This window comes from Gouania willdenowi, chromosome 3 (genome assembly GCF_900634775.1).
Source record: "Gouania willdenowi chromosome 3, fGouWil2.1, whole genome shotgun sequence".
Classification (NCBI taxonomy): Eukaryota; Metazoa; Chordata; class Actinopteri; order Blenniiformes; family Gobiesocidae; genus Gouania; species Gouania willdenowi.
The window spans coordinates 21,069,896-21,092,647 of record NC_041046.1 but is presented as its reverse complement, the minus strand read 5'-3'; the positions used below and the strand labels follow the sequence as shown (position 1 = coordinate 21,092,647).

Here is a 22,752-nt window from a genome sequence, read left to right as displayed (position 1 = left end):
GCTCAGCTTTCTATTTGACTTTAGGTAAAACAAGGTCAAAACTCTAGTACAAGTTTTCCTCATTATATTCTTTTTGGTATGAAAACTATTTCCAAGGGCTGAACATTTTGGTTCAATGTGTTGAACAACTGATACGACTGATAAAGGACAATCAACCTAGACAGAGACTTTTTGGAGCTTCACTGAATCTTTTGGAAATTCCTAAAGATAAAACAGTTGCTTTATTGGGGACTATTATTGCAGAAGGGATGTGTTACACCTTTTTTTTTTTCCAGAATTGGCCAAATGAACTTTTTTTCCATAATACATTTGTAAAAATTGCTTTGAAGGAATAAGGCTTTGGGCCACTGGGACCCGTACTTACGTATTTATTTAATAATGTGTTGTTTACAGCATGAACCAGTGTTAACTTTGCACGTTGAGGTTGTAAGGGAGTTGTGGGAATTTTTTGTATTTTTAATCCAAACAATATTGTGGTCTGTTATTGATCAGCATCGCCCATTAATGGCAGCACTGTGCCTATCTGTTTATGGTCTGATTATTTGTTTTTCCCCCATGTTTGCTTGTTTTATTTCTGTTTTTTTAACATATAGTGGGGGAAGTGGTTGCTGTGCAAATCTGACTGAGTGTATGCAGGAATGAGTACAGGTGAGAAGGTGAATGGGGCATGTGTGGGCGTACATGTGTAGGTGCAGTATGTGTGTAGGTGCAAAAGAGGGGATTCTTTTTTTAATATATACTAAATATCTATGTAAATTGATACAACTTATCATCACTTTAATAAATAACATTTCAAAAAAATACTCTTTCCAACGTGTCTCCTCCATATCCTGTCAGTGTCCATCACTTCCTTCCTGTGACAGACCTATTCCCTGTCTATTTACCAAGGCATGTATCCCTGTCTTACAATGTGTAATTCCTCACAACATAAAAAAAGGTGATTTTTAATAATGTAACAAACACTAAAAAGTATTTTTTTTGTTGTTGTCACAAATAGTTTTTAATAACACACGCTACATTTGTACAATCAATGTTACGAGTCACGCTCCAAGGTGAAAACAACAGTTAAACGTTGAAAGGAAGCAACAGACCACTGGATGCTACAATTTGTTGTCATAATACGAACATTTACAACATACTGTACATTTTATTGAAACACCATAAAGCTAAACTTAAATCTAGATAGTAACAAATTATCACACTTCAAGTGAATAACTCATTAATTGTTAGGCAAAAAACAACAACTAAATAATAGAATAACATTCTAATAAATAAATGATTTCAACAGTTTTCTTGTTCTACCAGAAAGGGGCTCTGGTCAGCATTCCTTTCCAACTGTGGGAATCTGCAACCTGCAGTCACAGAAATCAGTCAGAACCTCTAGAAACATGGTGTGTATTTTACAAAAAAAAAAAAAAGGAGAAGATTTAAACAAATAGATAAACAAGTATTACAGTATATATTTTTGGGAACATGTCAGCCATGTTTAAAGTGAATCAACTGGAGGACCTTAGCATATGTTCCTTCTTATGGACAAGACATTAAAACGTGTTAAATGGTAACGGTACTAAATATGTAACTTAACAATAAATGCAATTTTGTTTGACCAGAATTGATCAAAATCTAAATATTTGATGAGAAAGACTCACTTGCATCCTCTTGTGAAGAAAACTCAACTTCTGGTTGAGGCATTCGATCTCCTGACACAAGATTATATTATACATTTAGGCTTGTTTTCCAACAAAATGAAAATCTTTAGGAACCCCAGACATTTTTAGTATTATTTTGATATTTCTCATACCAACGTAGCATTGTGTTTAATTTAATTATCAATACCTGCGTTAGTCTTTCATTGTGCCGGAGTTTAATCTGAGGCAGATGGTCACTCAGTCTCTGGATCTGCATTTAAAAAATATTAAAAAAATCCATCACAGTGTACATGAGAGAAAAGCATGGAAATGTTAAATCAGTGATTCCCAACTTTTATTTTATTTATTTTTTTATTTATTTATTCAGTTTATTTCCCCCTCCCTTTCTTATTTTCTTTATATTGTATCTTATTTAAACTAGATTTATATTTGAGAAAGTGAAAGTACAGAATACAGTTGTTTTACATTGTGTGTTGCGTTTTACTTTGAACAACAATAAGAATTAAAAAAAAAGATAAATAAATAGAATTTTATTCAGTAATTTATTGTATTTTATCTTTATTATTCCCTTTATTTGATCACAATTACATTAGTTACCCAGATGTATTGTGTGTTAGCATATGTGCTAATTTACGACCCATGTCCACAAGAGGCTTTTAAAAAGGTTTAGAGTAACAGAAATAATAAGAAAGTAAGGAGTGAATATGCACTGCACAAAAAATAATAATAAAAAATTACAAAAGGAAAAACAATACTATTAATTACCAAACATCTCAGGCGACCCCCCATGGAGTTAAATCATTCAACCACACATTTGTCCTGAGATATGTTGATTAAAGTTATTTTTAATTCTACCAATTTTCATATTCGTCCTCTAATCATTACGTGTACGTGGCTACAGCAGCTCACCCTCCTGTTAATGGTCTGCAGACGCGTCTTCATACTGGTGTTGATCACAGTCATGGGAATGCTCCTGGGTTTAGGTTGCACTGAAGAATAAATAACACAACCGTGAATAAAAGATGCACTCACTAGTTTAAAATGTCTGCTATATGTTTAAACAGAAAACGCTACTCAGACAGAAATAATCGGAAAGTTAAACTTATAGATTTTAAGTGTTTGAACAACTTTGAAAAGTGTTTGTACGTCAATTTGTGGAGTACAGTTATGGAACAGAATGAGTGTAGGGCTAAAACAATGTTCAAAACATAAAAACTGGTGTAAATGAATTATTTTCGCAAAGGACAGGAATGAATGATCACTAATCACCAGTTGTTTTTTCCTGTTTTGATGATTGGACTATTTCTGAATATGTACTGTTTGTTTAATGATATATGGGTAATTCATTGTATTATTAGTTGTACTAAAAAAGCAAAAATCGGTAGTGATTAAAGGGGATTAAATACTGTAAGTTTACACTTCATCATTTTTTTGTTTTGTTTTCTAAACTATTGTTCTTTTATCATTTTACATGATCAAACTAAAGACAAATCAAATCAATCAATTATTTTTTATGAGAGACAGAAAAAGAAGCTTATTTATAGCTCGAAAAACAGGCTGGAATCATTATTGAAGGATGCATCACAAAAATATAATTTTCTATGAAAATGATGCACGTTTGAATGGATTTCATCATTGAAGATGATGATGTGCACGTTTGGTTTGGTAGTGTTCATGCTCTTACCATGCTGAAAGATTCGGGTTAGCTCCAACACATGAGGTCTGTAGGAAACAAAGTGTGTAAAATACACAATCAGTGTGTGCACTGTATGGGTACAACAGAAGACACACACACACACACACAACTGTACGTACATGTGCTTGCTGTTGGCAGGTATGGAGCTATTTATAGGGATCAGACGTCCACGGTGGTTCCTAATCTACATAAACAATTCCTCCCAATTATTTGTAGAAACTTGATTTATTTCTTTTTTTTTTTTTTTTTTTTAACCACAGACACATACTGTCTACAATGTTGTGTGTAAGGTGTACCTTGAATACGACATTAGAAGTGTTCAACCCAAAGGAATCGGAAAGAATCTAAAGAAAAATTAAAGAAAAAAAATTAAAAAGTAGACACAAAGAAAAAAAAAAAATTGTCATGAATTCATAATTTTGGTAGATTATGGCGCCAACAGAATAATGATAAAATAATCTTTCATGCCTGGATTATTGTAGTACTATCAGCCTGAGGAATGGATACATTTCGAAGAGCCACTACTCGTTCATCTGCAGCAACAACAACACGAAAATTATGCCATGATACATTTTCTGAATGATATGTTGGATAACTTTTTGGATACGCATCCAATAGAAAAAATAATGAATAAATAAATAAATTTAAAAAAAAAAAAAAATATATATATATATATATATATATATATATATATTTTTTTTTTTTTTTTTTAAACATAAAAGTGGTAAAACTGCCTTGTTTTCTGCCAACCATTATTTGTGTGGATTATGGTTCAGAGTCATTGTTGGAAAACATATCATTAGCCAGGGCAGAATGTAGAGTAAATATGCCCTAAACAAGTAGCACATTCATCAAAGAACAATATAAAAACACATGCAGTACAGCACAAAAATCAATGTGGTGATTCATTAATACATTTGAGTTGTGCTATTCAATCATGTTTACATTTGGGCCAGATTTCAAGACTACTAGAACTCAAACCAGCCCCATTATGGTATATACTTTTCTGACTTAGAAAATGTGACTAAAAAAAAAAAAAAAGCTTTCATAGACAATAATCCCTTGAACAGTTGTAAATCAGAATAAATGTGGTTTAATTTGACTAAAACAAAACAATTAACTGCTGACACGAAACCTCAAACTGCTGAACCCTAATGTAGAATAAAATCATCATCAAACAAAAAAGAAGAAAGTAAAACATTACAATGATTGATTCTTTGTTATTAGTGTGAACGCCTCATACTTGCATCAGCGGGTTAAATATAGTCAGTTACCATGGATACAGACGCTTAGCCCTATCTGTGATACTTCAGAAAGATCGTTGTTTTTCAAAAAAAAAAAGAAGAAAAGAAAAAAAAAAAAGAAATTCAAAGTACACACCGTTTTTGTCAAGTCGTCTCAGTGCGATCCAGACTTTGGAGACAGGAGGTGATCTATCTGAATTAAGGAGCGACATTTTATTTCTGTGAGACAAGCAGCAGCTGCGACTGATTATTAAACACCGGAAACACGTCAGACTTTCAAAATAATGTAGAACCAAGCCTAAATAAATAACTAAAATAAAAAAAAAGACTAAAAAAACGTGTGAACGTCTTTATATGAGTGTGGAAAGTTGCAGTCAGACAAGCATGTGATTTAATTATGTTTTTATTGTGATTTAATTATGTTTTTATAATACCTAAGTGAATTTGATGCTTATTTTATTAATTGGATTGTAGTATCTTGATTGTTATTAAATACACCAGGCCATTTTTTTTTATTACTTGTACCTTACATGATGATAATGTTGATAACTGTTGTTCAAGTTATATTATTATTATTATTATTATTATTATTATTATTATTATTATTATTATTATTATTATTATTATTATTATTATTATTATTATCAGTAGTAATAGTAGTATAGAAAACACACACACGCACATGATGAAATACCTCCGTGTGATTCTGTGCGTGTTTCTCCGCCTCTTTCAGGAAATAGAAGTGGAATTAAATTTCCACAGAATCAGTGGCGCAACATTTCCAGAGAACTTTCTGCACTTCCGGAAGAGCGAGCGTGCGCTGTGCGATACTGGAGAATGTATAGGATCGAGATCAGCCCGAATAATTAGGGGACTATCGTCGATATCGATCTGTTTCCAGTACTTTGTAATAATTAGGGACCGTGAATGCATTGTTATATTGATAGATAATAGAGCGTTTTCGTGACATTTTAGTGTTTCTCCTGGTTTTTTCTTTTGGATAATTAATCTGTTAAATTCTTGGTATCGATATTATCGTGTGTATAGGGTTTTCCCTTCTCATTTTTTTTTTTTAGATCGATCTGCCAACCGAAAGTACTCAGTACCGCGAATGTTTAACGCTTTTGGTAAATAATGGACTTTAACAGGTATGCTAATGCTAATGCTAATGTAGTAGTGTACAGGCTTTGTTTTAGCAGCAGTAAACTCATCTTCTATTGTGTTACAGCAGTTTTCACAACAAGATTCTCCTGCTTCTCATCACATATGTTTTTACTGTTCCATGTGTCCTAGGTGTGTATACACCAGTGTTGGGTAAGTTATTCTAAACTTGTCATATATTTATTTTACTAGTTAGTGGGATCAAAATGTAATATATTTGTATTACAATATTACTGTTGGTTTTTTTTGGGTTTTTTTAGTACTTTTGAGTTACTTTTGGTCCAGAACACTAATTATATCACACTGATAGTGTTCTAATAACATCGTTCTAAGTTTAGTTTCAAATACTTCTATTTTTGTTATATTTAACTATAATCATCATCTTTTTTTCCCCTCAAATAACTGCAAACAGTGAGAAAACAAAGCAAATGTGCACTTAAATTAAATATGCATGTAACTTGAGTTACTTTAATTGTAACTAGTAATAATATATTACCACTTTTCACCTTTGTAGTGAGTTACACTACTGAGTTACTTCAAAAATGAATATATTACTGTAATATATTACAAAAAAGAACTAGTTACTCCCAACACTGGCATCCACATGTAGAAAATTGACCCTATAATGAGCCCAGCTACTCCCCATCATCACCATTACATCAGTGTCGTCCTGTTTGTGTTGTACAGGAGATGAAACCACAGCAGGCTTTAAACTGAACTGCACCAATGACTTCAATGAGCTGATCTCATGTCAGCTGGAACATCCAAACTGTACTGGACACAGCCTGACTCTGCAGAACAACTGGTTGGAGTAAGATGCTTTCTTTATTCTCTATCTGATAATGCACAATTACCCGCTAATGGCTGGTTGATTATGACGAAAACAAGGAAATTAATTATTGAGTGTGATTCTGAACAAATGGAATCACATTCATCAGGAGTGTCGTACTCATTTTAGTTCCGGGGCCAAATATTAACCAGTTTGATTCAAAGTAAATAAATGATCATGTAAAGTAAGGCACCAAACATCATGACAGATATCAGTCCCTGTAGGATGTTCACTCAAATTTACCTAATTTTGCTCCAGCTTTTTATATCATTTGAGGAAAATTTTGAGTAAAATGGCTGGAAATTTGAGTTCTTTCAACAATTTGTGATTAAAAATGCTACTATTATGATTTTTTTTTAATCTTTTATTCCAAATTTATTGACAAATTGCAAGTATAGTTTACAGATCAGTAAAACATCATATAGGGAAGAAAAAACAAGGTCAGGGAAAACATCACTAGAATAAAGCAAACAGTTTTTTATATAAAAGCAGAATTCTTTCACCTTGTTTGTTTTTCAAAAACTTTAGAGAATTCATATAATAATTACACTCAATTAAGAAGAAAATAAAAATTTGGAAGGGATTTTGAGAATTTGAATGTATGAATATGGAATTTGGCTATTAATATGATGAGACCAATTATGAAAGTTATTGATTTATTTTTATTTTCAAAGATAAAATTTAGGGGTGTCCCGATCCGATATCGATCCGATATTAGCCTTAAAACGAATATCGGATTAAAATTTCTGGATTTATCGATATTTATTTACATTTTTTTCCCATTTTTATTTATTTTATTTACTGATAGAATACTGTAGATATTATTTTGAAGGTTAAGTCTTATGTAACCAAATGGTTAATAACAAATGGGTCAGTTTTTCTCATACCTCCTGTTGCTGACTATTGTTCTCTGTTTGCGTAACATCACTTGATCAAACCTTTTCTAACATTCTACACTACAAAATAAGTAAATAAAAATAAAAATAATTTAAATGTATGATTCATGCTGATATCGGCTCAATATTAGTATCGGCCGATACACAAGGCTGCAATATTGGTATCATATTGGAAATGACATAGTTGTACTGTTGCCGACCCACCCAGTAAAGGTCCGCGACACACTTTTGGGTCCCGACCCACCAGTTGAGAATCGCTGTTATAGAGTTTCATTGAATTTGAGTATTTGAAGGAGCTCAGATATCTACAAGTGAATTATTTGCATGTTTTCTCTGTCATTTTTACTGTTTCCTGTGGGCCGACTTGGATGCTCTCCGCTATTCATATCCCACAATGCAATGCACAAAACTTTTCCGACAATGTCAACAAACGGTGGAGCTCAAAGCAAACTTTCGAGCTGCAATTTCAACCTTTTACATCTTTTTAAGAGGAAACGATAATTGATTTATTGATATGAAAGATTCCTTTCCAGCAGCTTTAATAAGACTACCATAAATATTTGGAAACCAGATACCACAGCACACAGTTAAAGGTCTAGTGGATTTGTAGCTTCTCTGTCATAGTCAGAGCTGTCATAATCTTGTGTTTGATTGGCATGAAATATTCAGGATTAGGATTTTTAGTTTAGTAAGAAGTGAGTGTTTAGGCGTTTTTTGTTGTCGTTATGTCATTAAGACAGAATTATTTAGAACATTCGCACTCAAAGAACACAAACCTCTGCTTTGGAACCAAATCTCCTCTTTGCCAGATATTGGCAGTTATCTGGATCAATGAACCTGATCATGGTACCATGATCACTCACACTTTAAAGGCTAGGAATACATTTGTATCCCCATTAATAACGATACAGTATGACCAAATGTATGAGCGCCTCAATTTTTTTTGAAAAATTGCGTCGAAATGCGCAATCTGGATCTGATCCAGATGAAACTCTTTAGGATAATTAACCCAACATAACTGAGTCAATGTTCATAAATCACAAACTGAAATATGCATTTTATAAAATTTTGCCAATGATGAGAGATGGGGATTTTTAGATTTCTCACCCTGATCCAGAATCAGTGTACTGATCCGGATCTCCTCCAAAATGCAGCCAAGTCTTCGACGGTGTAAAGTCTGTCTTTGTTTAAAGTCTTGTCAGAATCAGTCCTGTACTTTTGATGTAATCCTGCTAACAGACAAACAATTAAACATGAACCAAGGTAAATATCACATGTAACATCATCATTTGATCATAGCATGTTGTAAATGATGTTGTGTTGTACTCAACAGGGTAGAGAATTGCAGCCTAGAGCAGTGCGGTAGTGGCTGGTGCTGCTGCTCTGTACAAATGAAACTGCTATACGGAGACGATCATGTGGTTACAGTCTGGGAACGAGGACGACCAATGGGGTCGAAGACCTTTGTAGTCGAGCAGAGTGGTATGTTGTCACGTTAAGAGTGTAAAAAACAAATCTCAGATTTTTTAAAGAAAATTTGAGTTTCGATTTGATTTTCGTTAAAAAAAAAAAATGTTTTTAATGCACTTAAAAAGGACTGCAGACATATCGTCAAAAGTGCAACTTTTTTGTTGAGATTGTCCTCAAGAGTTAAAATGCATAGAACAATCCCAAAATAAAAAGTAAATGAGGCTTTGTCAACTACATATTCTATAATATAACATTACATTAAAATAAATAATAAACTCTTCCCTTAGCATCTCATCATAGTGTGAATTAAAAATTGAACATGCACACATATAGCCTACTCAAAGGGTAAACAAATGTAAACAAAGAGGGGGCTGGCTCACTTTTTTTTTAAACTCGAATTTGCAAAATAAAAATAGTTTTTATCGCCAAATTTGATTAATCTATTAAATCGATTTTTTTCCTCAGCCCTATCTCTATCACAGCGGGGGCCACAAAAATGTGATTGTATCTGTTCCGAGGGCCACATTCATGTCAACATTTAGAATAATCTGAGCATTAATACAGGGGGAAAAAGGGTTTTGTCTTTGTCAGTGATTTTGTTGTGTGATCAGTTTTTAGTCATTTTGTGTGTTATTGTTTTTTGTTGTGTTATTGTTGTAATTATGTGTATTTTTCTGTCATTTTCTGCATTTTTGTTTTTGATTTGTGCGTGTTTGGAGCTATTCTGTAATGTGTTTTTTGACGTCATTTAGTCTTTTTAAGTGGTTGTTGCGTCTGTCTTTGTTGTCATTTTCTGTTTTATGTCGATTTGTGTGTTTTGGAAGTTATTCTGTGTATTTTGTCGGGCTTTATATTCCTTCCAACTTCTTGAGATACAATTTTTGGGGATTTGTTTTGGGGGCCGCACAGAATTAGATAGAGGGCCACATGTGGCCCCCGGGCAGTCTGTTGCCCATATCTGTCCTAAACGAATCATTCATCAGATCATTGTTTCCTACAGTGAAGCCCAAAACGCCAACAATTATTTCAGTGAATGAAACCAATGGTAACTTTGACATCATGTGGGAGAGCAATATGAGAGGCATCGTCAAGGACAGTCTGAGATCAGAGTTGACCTACTATAAAGAAGGAGACACAGTAAAGGTATTCACCTCACAGGTAGTTTGTCATCAATAATCCCTATTTAATCAACTATTATTGACTCTTCTTTTTCCCCCAAGCAGAACCACATACCTGTGAAACACATCACAGTTAACGGGCTTTACTATTACAAGTTACCTGGGCGACAGTTGGAGCCGGGCACCACGTACGTGCTGAGTGTGAGAAGCATCTCAAACTGGAGCGGCAAGATGAGCAACAGCAGCCCAGTGTGGCAGTTCAACACCTGTTAGTGCTCTCTCCTCTTCATATCATCATAACTAGGGGTGATGAAAAAAAAATCAATTTGGCGATACATCGCGATATTACGTTGCGTGATTCTTGGATTCAAAATGCCTCCATATCGTTTTTTCAACCTTTATTTAACCAGGAAAGTCTTTTCCACTGCAGGAGACATTGGAACTGCACAAAGACGTGCTCTGAAACCTGGGCATGTTGACCAGCTTGTGTTTTTTCAATAGAATCTAAAAAGAACTAACTTTCTGCATTTATTTGTTGTTCGAGGCATATACTGTACGTCAGTTAAGTTGCACTAAAGTCAAAGTTGGTTTAAAAGCCACAGGCAGACTGTATGTTATTTTTTTATTTTAAGTTGTTGGCACACGGCATGTTAAAGCCAATGTTTTCAGAATTAGAAAAGTTTATTTAGCTAAGTACAGTTTTAAAAACAGCACAGGGAATTTGAGTCGGTAGTCGGTTCGCAGAACAGAAAAAACAAAACACAAGCGAGCGGCGTCGTAGCGTCCGGGGTCGGTAACCCATGTGTATCAAATATGAGACTGTTTGAACTTCATATTTGAGTGTTATAGCGGTTTTCGACCTGCTCCCATCTTATAAGCTCCATCCAACACTATTTTGAAGTCAACACAACATATCGTCTTGTCTGTTAGCGTCGGACGCCACTAAAAGCGAATTGAGTAAAGCTCCTCTGAATAGTTTGCGCAAAAGCGAAACACCATTAACCCAAGATGGTCGACTTCTTGTTTGGTTTTGGGGCGAAGTCATCCGTAACTTTTTGCTCATCTTGGGGTCAACAATACATGTGGCAAATTTTGTGTGAATAGGACAAACCTGCTGGTCGTGCGGGTCCATCACAGTTTGTGCCCGTTTTTGCGTTGCGTTTGTAATGCGTGCACGACCAAACCGTTAGAGACACGCAAATTATTTCAATGATTTTTATTCTTCAGTGGGTCTCAAGTGTTCTGGCCCAGTTTGAAGCGAATCGCTTAGAGCCCCTCAGACCACTTCGTGCAAATGCGTTTTCGCCATTTTTTGATCAAAGATGGCCGACTTCCTGTTTGGTTTTGGGCGTGGTCAAAATGTAATTTTTTGCTCATCTTAGGGTCAAGAATTCATGTGGCGAATTTCGCATGAATCGGGCAAACCTGCTGGTCGTGCGGTTCCATCGTATTTTTGGCTTCTATAATGCGCGCTGTGCGGCCATTTTTTTAGCGATTTTTTTTTTTTTTTTTTTTTTTTTTTCTCCATTTTGCTAAAATACCTTTTTTTCAGCAGGCCTGAGGTGCGTGCATATTTTGGTGAGACTTTAGGTATCCTAAGGGGCATTTCCAAAAAGTAATAATAATACCCAAGAAGATGGTTCCTACGGCCTTTAGGCCTTCGGACCCTAATGATAACGTAAAGGATAAATAAAGGATAGATAGTGGATCAGGATAATAGATACATTATTTCTTTTCTTTTCTTTTTTTTTAGTGTAAAATATGCCAATAAAATATATTTAATACATAATGTTCTCATGAAGGTGTACACATTTACAGATTAGTTGTTTCTTAAGTCATAAAAAATAATGGCCTCATACTTTCATATCTAGATATTTCGTATCGTATCATGACCTATGCATCGGGATATGAATCGTATCGCCAGATGCCAGGCAATACACACCCCTAGTCATAACGTACAGCTCTATATTAATATATGTAAGATGTAGATACTGTAGATATATGACATAAGGCTTTACATACTGTATCTGAAAAACATTATGGCTTTCACATTTTAGCTAATTTTTCATATTGAATGACTATTCAGAGAGGCACCATAAGGTACATTTATAGTGTAACTGTTGCCTTTTCTCTAAATCAGTGTTTCTCAAACTTTTTTGGCTCAAACACCCCCTTCGTCCGACTACAACATTATGCTTAGAAAATTATTTAAAAACAACTCTAGAGCATAATGATGGATGGAACAAGTGATAACACACATTTTAAAGAATGTCATTTTGAAAATAAGTGGAAAGAAACAGTATTTAGTGCAGTGGTTTGCAACCTTTTTTGGATCGTGACCCTAGAATTAGTTTTTGGTCATGTTTTTTACTCAGATATATATATATATTTATTTTTTTACTGCATTTTTGTTGAACTAGATTTATATTTCACAAAGTGAAAGTATAGAAATACAGTTGTTTGAGATTGTGTTGTTTTAATTTAAGAAAAATAATAATAATTTAATAATTAAAACATTTCCAAAATCTATTTAAATCAGAAATTTCAGGTAACCCCTCATGGGGTCCCGACCCCAAGGTTTCAACCTTTAGTGGCTCCTGAATAGATTTATTTCAATAGTTTTTATCGTTTCTGGTCATCTCACGCCTGGGATGGGACCAAGACTGACACTTAATTTATTCATCTGTAGTGCCATCGCGTACCCCTAGGGGTACACTTACCACCATTTGAGAAACACTGATCTAAATCAATGTCGAAAATGAAGTTTTAAACTTTTTTTGTATTTCTGTTACAGCTTCTTCTTCTTCTTCTTCTGATTCCCTGCTCATAATTGTTGCCTCCTGCCTCAGCGTTGCTGCAGTGATCTTCAGCGCTTATTTCTGTTATGTAAAGTAAGTCACTCACAGTCACCACATCTCTGTATCTCTTCATCAGAAAAAGACAACTTTTTTTTTTTTGTTTTTTGTTGCTTTCATTGTTGTTATTTTGCTTATTTTCCTGTTTAGGTTCAAAGCAAATTGGTGGTACTCAGGGGTCCATTCAACTTCCGGACTATTGCTTTTACATTCAAGCAAGCAGGAGGTGAGCTGTAATAGTCATATTAGTGTTGAACGCTGTATGTACATGGTGTTGCTTGCCAGGGCTTTTACTTCGCTGGCGTCTCGAGGGACTCATCTGGTCGAAGCATTATAGGGAAAGAATGAATGGATGCAATGCAAAAGCTAATAATCTGATGGTCAGTATGAGTGGATCCTGAAGTTAAAAGCCTGGAGAAAATTGTTTTGATGGAGATCTGGTTCAATACTGTATAGTCATTCTGGATCAGTAGGAACTCCTGAATATCCCTCTCGATCATCATTGTTGAAATTTCCAAAAAATCATATCTCTGTTTGTAATTGACAGATGTTTATGAAATTTTTACTCAGTTATGTCGGGTTGGTTTCTCAATTACCCCATGGAGTTGCATCTGGATCTGATGTGGATTTAGTTACGATTTCATTAGATTCAGTAAAATACAGGAACAGGAATGAAGACCCTGCTGTACATTATAACCAGATGAAGGATGAATGAGAGCTTTTTTTGCCAGAACAAGCTTCCAGCTGTTTGTTGGTTTTGATGTGAATTTATTCCTCTTAAAGGTCTTGAAGCCTGTGCCTCCTCTCATCTCTTCAGTCTGTGTGTATCCTTTAGATTCAGAAGACTATCATCCATGGTTAGTATGACTGCACTGGTGGATCTAAAGTAGTCTACTGCACAAGATTTTTCCTTCATTCTAGCTTAAAGTGTCACTTTCCTTTCATCCAGGTCCAAAGTGTCTGTATCGGAAAATAGTAGTGGAATTTTTCAGCACAGTGGAATCAGCACTGGGTCTTCACATCCCAGCGATTCAAGCACAGATAATGTTCATGTTATAGAGTGTGTGCAGAGAGCTCTAGTGAAAGCATTTCCCCTCATCAACCTGATGTCACCCCTGGATCCTGACCTTCGGATAGAGAACAAAGTCCCGAGCTTGCCTTCTGGATCATGTCAGATTCTTAATAAAACATATTCAAGCAGTCTCCCTAATACCAGCTGCACACGTCCCATGGTTGTGGATCCATCAGAGGTAAAGTGGAGGACTGAGATGCTTTGTGACCCAGCCTACCGTCTTACTGACAGTGATGTAACAGCCTGTTGTCTTCAACAAGGATCGACTTTCACCCTTCCTGCTCCTCAAGATTTTATTTCATCTTCATTATTTTCATCCTCTGCGATGACTGACATGTCCTATCAGCCGTGCTCTGTAGATTCTGGGAGGGTTACCAATGACTCTAGCTCTTCATCCTTTTCTAGTCCCACCAACAGTGCCATCACATCAAACCTGGAGAGTAAAACATCTGTCAATCAAAAGCAAAGTGATAGAGAGACTACAGGGTGTGCTAAAAATCCAACTGTTGGGTCACACAGCTTTTCTGCACTGGATGTCAACAATAAGACATCACACAGTCTGACAAAGGACACGTCACCACATGTTTCTCACAACGTGTTTTCCTTTATAGGCTTCAATAACCACCAACAGACTGAACAAATACCTTTTCTTCAAGTTATCGCCACTGGTCAGCCTGGGCCACTCATCACTGTTGACGACTACCACAGAGTGTAGCTCAAAGGCAGTTGTCTTGTATTTAAGAAGACTAGTACAGTGCCCGTCAGAAGTATGCATTGATGTGAGTTAATTATGGCCAAATGAGTATGTGTTTGAAGTTCTCTGTACTCTGTAGTGTTATAAAGGGATTTATTTGCGGGTGCAAAATAAAACAGCATGTGTGATTTCCCTGGTTTAATTCTATGGGACATGAACATGATAAATGTGTTTGTTGTTTTTTTTTTACTCACTTTTATATTTTTTTGTTTGGTGTATTTTTCTGTAATGTATGTTTTTTTGGAGTCATTATGTGTATTTGTGTATCTTTCTGTTGTGTTTTTGTGCATTTTTTGTGTAAATTGTTTGTTTTTTTAACTCATTTTTATGTTTTTTGTAATCTATGTTTTTTGGAGTCATTATGTGTGTTTTTTTAATCTTTCAGTTGTCTTTTTGTAGAACTGTTTTTTGGTCGCCATTATAGAGTGATTCTGGAGTCATTTTGTGTACTTTTTGTATAAATATTTAGTTTTTTTATTTTACTCATTTAGTATATTTTTATTTGAGTCATTTTCATATTTTTGTTGTATTTTTCTGTAATGTATATTTTTTGGAGTTGTGTATTTTTTTATATTTCAGTTGTCTTTTTGTGCATTTTTTGTGTTTTATTTTACTCATTGTAATGTATATTTTTTGGAGTCGTGTATTTTTTTTTATTTTTTTTATCTTTCAGTTGTCTTTTTGTACATTTTTTTGTGTTTTATTTTACTCATATGAGTAAGTAAATTAAAGTATTATGTACAATTCGGCTGTCGTTTTTTTTTAAAACAATCATTTTTTACCTTCTCACCGAGTGGTCAGAGCTTAGCTTCCAATTAACAGATACACACACTTGGGGTATTTGGTCGAACTCGCACCGCGTCGGGGATATATTTGCTCCACACACAGACGTTCCTTGCTTTTTAGATAGATAGATCAGACCCACAGTAATGTGATTAGTGCTTGGGTACCTGGGTTTGACTCCCGGGATGGATGCAGGATCTTTTTGTGTGATGTTTGCATGTTCTCTAGTTCAGTTTCCTCAGCGAGAGGAACATTTACAAACAAAAGCATTCAAAAATATGGGGTTTTAGAATGTTTATCTTTAGTTACAAATGATAACATCCATCATACTGAATATTACCAGCAACTCACAAAACAAGAGATACATATACTTGATGATAAAAAGAACAAACAGCAAAATACACATAAATGACACCAAAAACACACGGACTAAAAAAGAAAACTTGTAATTATTACCAACAACAAAGACACTAAATGAGAGAAAAATACACAAGATCACTACAAAATACACAAAAATAACAGAGATACATACAAAACAACCAAAGGACACTAAAAAAACACACACACTGAGATAAAATAATTTCAATACTACCAACAACAGACAAAAACGTGACAAAATAAGTGAAAAATAGACTGAATAATAAAAAGAACAGACAAACAGCAAAAAAAACAAAGTCGCGGTTATCAATTAAAAATGCTTTCAAACTGTAAAGTGGGATAGGATTCTACAACTAAAAACTAAAACCAGTCTAAAAGAGCTGGGGTAATTCACTATTTTTGAAATATTTCCCTATTTTTTACTTTGTTTATTTTTTCATATCCACTGAAACATTTGTGACACTGATATAGACTGTAAATACATTGGTAACTTTAAAATGTCCATTTCACAAGTGAGAATGAAGAAATGTGTCGATACAGTCTCCACATTATACACAATAATGTTGTGGTGTTTGTTCTAATGGTTTTGTATTATTTTTTTAGAATCTTTACATACATATAGACGGAGAAGATGCACTAAATAAAAATAAAATAAAAAATGGTCTGGAACAATTAAAAGTATATTCATGTGATGCAACAGTTTATCATTACGACACACGTTGACACAACACATGACGGAAGTATTCAGCGACTGCACTCCGTCATTGGACACAAATGCAAACCTTTTCCCTCCTGTTTCTACGTTTAAAGTGGGAGTTTTCATTGCTTTGTCTCCATGCAACATGTGAGAATACAGATCAAACAAGTTCACACACTCAACCATTTTTTTTTTGCTGCGTTGCTCATCTTCTACCAACTAATGAAGATGTATCACCATATCACCATTAGCTTACTTTAAGCAGCATTTCCTGTAACGAGAGATCTGAACTAGCTCAACTGTAAAGATGGTTAATGGGAGGAGGTGAGGATGTCTTATACCTGTGAGGGCTTTGATTGGAGGATTACACCTAAGGAGGAAGGCTCACCATGTGATTTACTCTAAACATCTGAGCAGGTTGCTGTTCTCACTGGTGTGCAGTGGGTGACAGTTCTCTGCTGAGCTTCTAAAGGTGTTTGTGCAGCATGCAGCAACCAGTCCGACTGAGGCTGAGGCCGTGGCTGGAGCAGCAGATCCACTCTGGGAAGTTTCCTGGAGTCAGCTGGCTGGATCAGGTAAACCCTGCACCCATCCTCTCACACACACACTCACCAATGTGTGTAAAATCAGATTCTCTGGATGAGATCACAGGACAGTGTGACTGACTGACAGTTTACACGCTGATGTTTTTCCTTACAGTCGGCACAGATCTTCCAAATCCCATGGACGCATGCGGCTCGTCATGGCTGGAGCATCGACAGGGACGCTACGCTCTTCAGGAGTTGGGCCATGCACACTGGTGGGAGTCACCCACATGTTCAAATGGGCTTTAAACTTCACATGAGTGATCCATGGGGGCATGCACGGTGATGTAGTGGTTAACACGTCTGCCTCGCAGCAAGAAGGCCCTGGTGTGGACACCTTGGCCCTTTCTGTGTGGAGTTTGCATGTTCTCCCTGTACATGCGTGGGTACTCCAGTTTCATCCCACAATCCAAAAACATAACTGTGTGTTAGGTTGATTGGAGTGTCCAAACTGCCCACAGGAGTGAATGTCAGTGGTGTGTGTGTTGTCCTGCGATGGACTGGCCCCCCTGTCCAGGGTGCACCCCAACCTAACGCCCATTGACACCAGCAGAAATGTAGGCAAATTAAAAAAATTCATATCTAAGTTAATATTTGATGGATCTTTATGAAATTTGACTCCGTTATGTCAGGTTGGTTTCTCAATTATCTGACTGAGTTTCATCCAGATCAAATCCAGACTGCATATTTAGCTGTGATTTTTTAAAAAAAAGAAAAGTGGTTGGGAATAGAAATGTTATTTATTCCATTCAAGACATTAAAACTAATTTTGGTAACACTTGAAGTTTTATACATATATAAGGCTGCCATTACACTCTCATTAGTATGAATAAGGTGTCATAAAGGCTGTTATTAAGTGTCGTTCGCCTTTGGAGCTACAGTATGTTGGCATTTTTTGGGTTAGGTGGAGGGATCTATTCAGGTTAGGGTAACGAACAACACTTAATGACAGCCTTCATGAAACTGTATTCATGCTAATGACAGGTGTCATGTCATAATAATGACAGCGTAATGTCAGCCTTATGTATAAAACTTCAAGAGAAAAAAATGAATGAAAAGGAGCAGAAAAAAGTCGGAAACGTCTACCAAGCCTTTAAAGTGTGAATGATAATTGTAACATGATCAGGATCATTGATGCCGATAACTGAGTATCTGGAAAAGAGGATATTTGGTGCTTGGTGGAGGTTTGCACTCTCTGAGAGCGCTTGTTAAACCTGCGTTTATCTTTATCTAATCCAACAGGAGAAAAAAAGTAGGACGTAAAATATCAGGATTTAAATTTAGTCTTAATGTAATTCAATTCAATTCAGCTTTATTTTTATAGCGCAAATTACAACAAAGTCATCTCAATGCGCTTATCAAAATATAAAATGAATAATAAGAAAGAAAAAACCCAACAAGATCCACATGAACAAGCATTTAGCAACAGTGGAAAGAAACAACTCTGTTTTAACAGAACCAGGTTCAGAGGTGGCAGCCATCTGCTGTGACTGGTTGGGGTTAGTGGACAGAAGGATCAACAGAACAGGATAGAGAGATAGAACATCAGAGTCCCAGACTAGTTGAGCTGTGAACCACAGATCAGGAACTGCCATCATCAGCTTCACGACAGCTGAAACAGAGCAGAGAGAGAAGGGTGAGGAGAAGGCACTGACTGCAGAAAAACATGATACACTATCATCAAGTCAGCCTGCCTTGGCCTTGGGCCTCACTCCCAGTGACCTAGTCAATACTTAATATAATGCCATCTTGTCAGATGTTTGACATCTGAAAAGATGGCGCCAGTGCCACAGTTTGTCTCCTGCTGTGTAGATTTTTAATGGTCATTGTTTCAGCATATGTGATCATATGAGCCCTAATAACAAATTGATGTGTCCTGGCTTTACGGACTTATAATCGGGACTTTCTGTTAAGCATCAGAGAGTCGATAGAGGGCTTCTTTGATACAAGCGTCTCCTCCTCCTTTTATCATTGATGAAACCGTTTATAGAAGAGCCCATGTCCGCTCTAGTGGTTAAGGTAATGCTGTTATACGGTATATGCTTCAGCATATAAGTAGGTTTTGAGTTTAGCCTTAAAGATGGAGAGAGTAGCAGCCTCCCGTACTGAGACTGGAAGCTGGTTCCAAAGGCGAGAGGCCTGGTTGCTGAAAGCCCTTCCTCCTGTTCTACTTCTAGAGGCCAGCAAACTGAGAGCGGTTAGGTTGTGTTATGATTCATTTATGTCATCACTCTTTACGTATTATGCACTTTAGGTCGATACCAACCTGGCAAAGACAAACCTGATCCCAAAACGTGGAAAGCGAACTTCCGCTGTGCCTTGAATTCCCTGCCTGACATCAGTGAGCTGCGTGAGCACAGCAGGAAGAGAGGCAGTAATGCCTCCAGAGTGTACAGGATGCTGCCCAGGTCACAGGCACACAAAGGCAGGAGGGGTCAGTAACACAACTCATACGTTCACATATCCTACGACATAGGCTGTTAGTAATGTTCTGCTTTGTCTCTCCTCACAGGGGCACAGGCGCTCAACAAGAACAGAAAGAGGCAAATTGGTGACGATGTGAGCTCCATACACTCATGGAAACCCACGTCACACACTGCAGCAGGACACACACTCAGCACCTCTCAAAGCACTGGTTAGACGTCCTGCTGAAGTCATTTAGTGCTGAGTGACACAATGAAACAAGCAAATGGTTGTTTTTACTGTGCAGGACAATGGGAGAGCACATGTGAGGAGCAGGAACAGACTGAGGCTGTATTTAAGGTACGTTTGTTTTCTTTATGACACGAGGAATATCACATGGATCAGTCAGGAGTTCAGAGGCCAACAAGGATTTAAAGATAAAATACAGTAAAGTCCTGAATCAAATGTTCAATCACTGCAGTGGTTGTGGCAATGACAGGGAACTAGTACGGCCACAAATGTAAAATATATGATAATATTAATGATGATTATAACTGATTAGGACAGTGTTTATTAATATTAATAAAATTATAGCATAGTATGGTACTAACAATTAATAATAGAAACAATAACAAAAGTGATGATTATGATGAGTCAAGGATTATAGCTTTGATTATGATATAATTACAATATCAATAATTACATAGTAAATAATCTCCATAAATAGTACAAAAATGTGAAAGGATCAATTGCTTGGTGATTATCAGGGATGATGGCATTAGTAAATGTTGAACGGAATCAATATAAATGCTTTATCATCAACATCAATATAATGTGTGTAGATTGTGATATTACTGTGTGATGTCAAAATGTACTGAAACTTTTCTCTTGTTGATGTTGCTATTTGTATGTTTATAGTGATAATTGAATATGGGGTAGGCGCCATTGTTGTCACCAATTCCATCTTCTACTCCTCCAGACCATACACTGTAAAAAAGACGGCGCTCTAGCTCCGGGAAAGGGGTGGGGCAAGTGAGCAACAGCTGTCAGACAGCCCATCAAACGCAATCCTGGCTCTGATTGGTTCTTTTTGCTTGGTCGCGGTGCATTCTGGCAGTCTGCCAAAGGCTACAGGAACAGCAGGGGGGACTCAATGAGCCTGTTTTCTTCACACAAACTACTAGTTTCATGTAAAGCTGTCCTTACATAGTGACAGCTTTAGCAAATATGACAAAAAGTCACTTTTATGAGAGTTGCAGACTGCACCTTTAAGTGTGAGTTTGGACAACTTTAGCTGTGTGCTATTATAAGAGCCCTCTTGCTTCAACAGATCTCTTTAAAATGATCAACCATGATGATGATTTCCCATTGATATTGTCATCAGACGTGTCTTTACTGCTTTGGTTCTCATAGCTGATGGATCACCTGAGCAGTGCTGACGTCTGGAACCCAACAGAGCCCAGAGGATGGAAGACACACACTCTGTGGGACCACTGGAACTGTATGACACATGACTCAGTACAACACATGATATTTAGAACACACACACACACACACTCACTCACACACACAACCTTTGAAATGAACTTAGTAAGAGCAGCTGAAGGAAACATGGCAGCACAGATGTCGCCGTGGTTTCCACCTTTGTCTGGGATCGACTGAGAGGACTGATTATATTTCTGTGCAGGGTTTGCATGTAACACCCATGTAGGCACTTTATCCTGGATTTGCTGATTTCCTCCAACCATCAGTAATTGAATGACCTTGGGAGTCTGTTATTTGTCAGTTTAAAAGTCATTGTACAAGAAAATATAAGCATTAGAAAGATCAAAATAATGTAATATTATGTATGACTATTAGGGTGGTTCACAAAAATAATTTTCACCAAATTTTGCTGGATCACTTCAAAGTAAACATCAGTACCAAAAAAGCACATTTTTTCACAATGGTGATGTTTTTTTCTATTTTCAGGATTAGTGTTTGAACTGTTCTAATGTTCTTACTGGTTTAGTATAAACACAGGGAGAGACTATCAATGACCGTACTTATTACTTACCTTTATATCGTTCAAGTCAAAAGTTATGCATTCTTCGGTTGAGCAATAACAATTGTGAAAAAGTGTGCCACACTTTTTTATATTGGCTACATTTTTGGTACAAACATCCAAAATGTCAATATGAACAAGGCAAAATCTAGAAAACTTTTACTTATACCATTATATTGTGAACCACCCTCATGACTATCCTATTATTAAATGCACTCTCATTTTATTTTTAACCATCCACAGCAGATTTTGAAAAGGAACAAAATCCCACTTTACTCAGTGGTTTGGAGCTAAAGTTAATAAAATGCGTTATAGCCGTTCTCTGCTCGTCCTTACATACACTTTGGTTTTTCTCCTTCAGGTTCTGGAGATGACTGTGTGCTCCCGCTTCCCTCTGAAAACTACTTAGATCTTTTTTCTGACTGGACCACACTCCAACAGACACTGGTCCCATAGCCTCTGTGTCTATGGGACCACTGGGGATATGTTCACGTCTTTAGGCTTTCTGGCTAAGCTTCACTTCCTCTTTTTTTTTCCATTACTCATGTTGTCTTTCTGCTGAGAACAAGAGAAACATGAGATGACACAAGTTTAGATAATAAATACTGCTTTGTCAGTTTGTCGACGCGTCAGCCTTCCTGCTGAAGCTTCAGTTCCAAGCCACGCTTCACTTCAGTTCATGACTCAACCTCTGCTATACATGACAGTGGGCTAAAAGGCTATGGTTAGCAGTAAAGTGATCTGATTGAGCCTCAGTGAAGCATCAGTCTATGTCTATGCTCTGTAGCTTCTCTGAATGTTTGTCTGATGGATAGGAAATAAAGTGCAGCACAGACAGTTTACAGGTTTGCCAGAAAAGTTTACATTTTCAGTGTGAATGTGTAAGGAACTGAGAAAACAGTTATATACAGAACGCATTTAAGAAAATCTTAGAATTTATGCTGTTAAAACATATCTCAGTCCCATACACAAGGATGGTAAAATGAACTGTTACAATTCCCATAATAGTTTGTCATTTGTGTGATTTCTCTAGATTTACACTTTTTCAATGTTAGATTTTTATATAACCGCCTTCTTTTTAAAGCTACAGAATAAATCTTCAGTTTGAAATACTGTTAC

General features: G+C 36.2%; 2 protein-coding genes across 6 annotated transcripts; both read left to right on the top strand.

Moving 5' to 3' along the window:
• Positions 1–5,368: 5,368 nt before the first annotated feature.
• Positions 5,369–14,855, top strand: LOC114461321 (uncharacterized). Of its 5 annotated transcripts, none has more exons than XM_028443329.1 (10): positions 5,369–5,737; positions 5,821–5,882; positions 6,438–6,561; positions 8,809–8,957; positions 9,946–10,088; positions 10,166–10,331; positions 12,858–12,954; positions 13,069–13,144; positions 13,702–13,775; positions 13,868–14,855. In XM_028443329.1, exons 1-10 carry the CDS (start codon positions 5,724–5,726, stop codon positions 14,703–14,705), a joined length of 1,743 nt encoding a protein of 580 aa, XP_028299130.1. In that variant the 5' UTR covers positions 5,369–5,723; the 3' UTR covers positions 14,706–14,855. The 5 variants fall into 5 exon arrangements, with proteins under 5 accessions (XP_028299130.1, XP_028299127.1, XP_028299129.1 ...); XM_028443326.1 differs by having other exon boundaries at positions 5,821–5,903; XM_028443328.1 differs by having other exon boundaries at positions 5,818–5,882.
• Positions 14,856–16,806: 1,951 nt separating this feature from the next.
• LOC114458185 (interferon regulatory factor 2-like) lies at positions 16,807–22,474 on the top strand. The gene is made up of 7 exons (XM_028440498.1): positions 16,807–17,177; positions 17,302–17,401; positions 19,441–19,620; positions 19,699–19,821; positions 19,897–19,949; positions 21,003–21,090; positions 21,995–22,474. Exons 1-7 carry the CDS (start codon positions 17,088–17,090, stop codon positions 22,087–22,089), a joined length of 729 nt encoding a protein of 242 aa, XP_028296299.1. The 5' UTR covers positions 16,807–17,087; the 3' UTR covers positions 22,090–22,474.
• Positions 22,475–22,752: the final 278 nt, after the last annotated feature.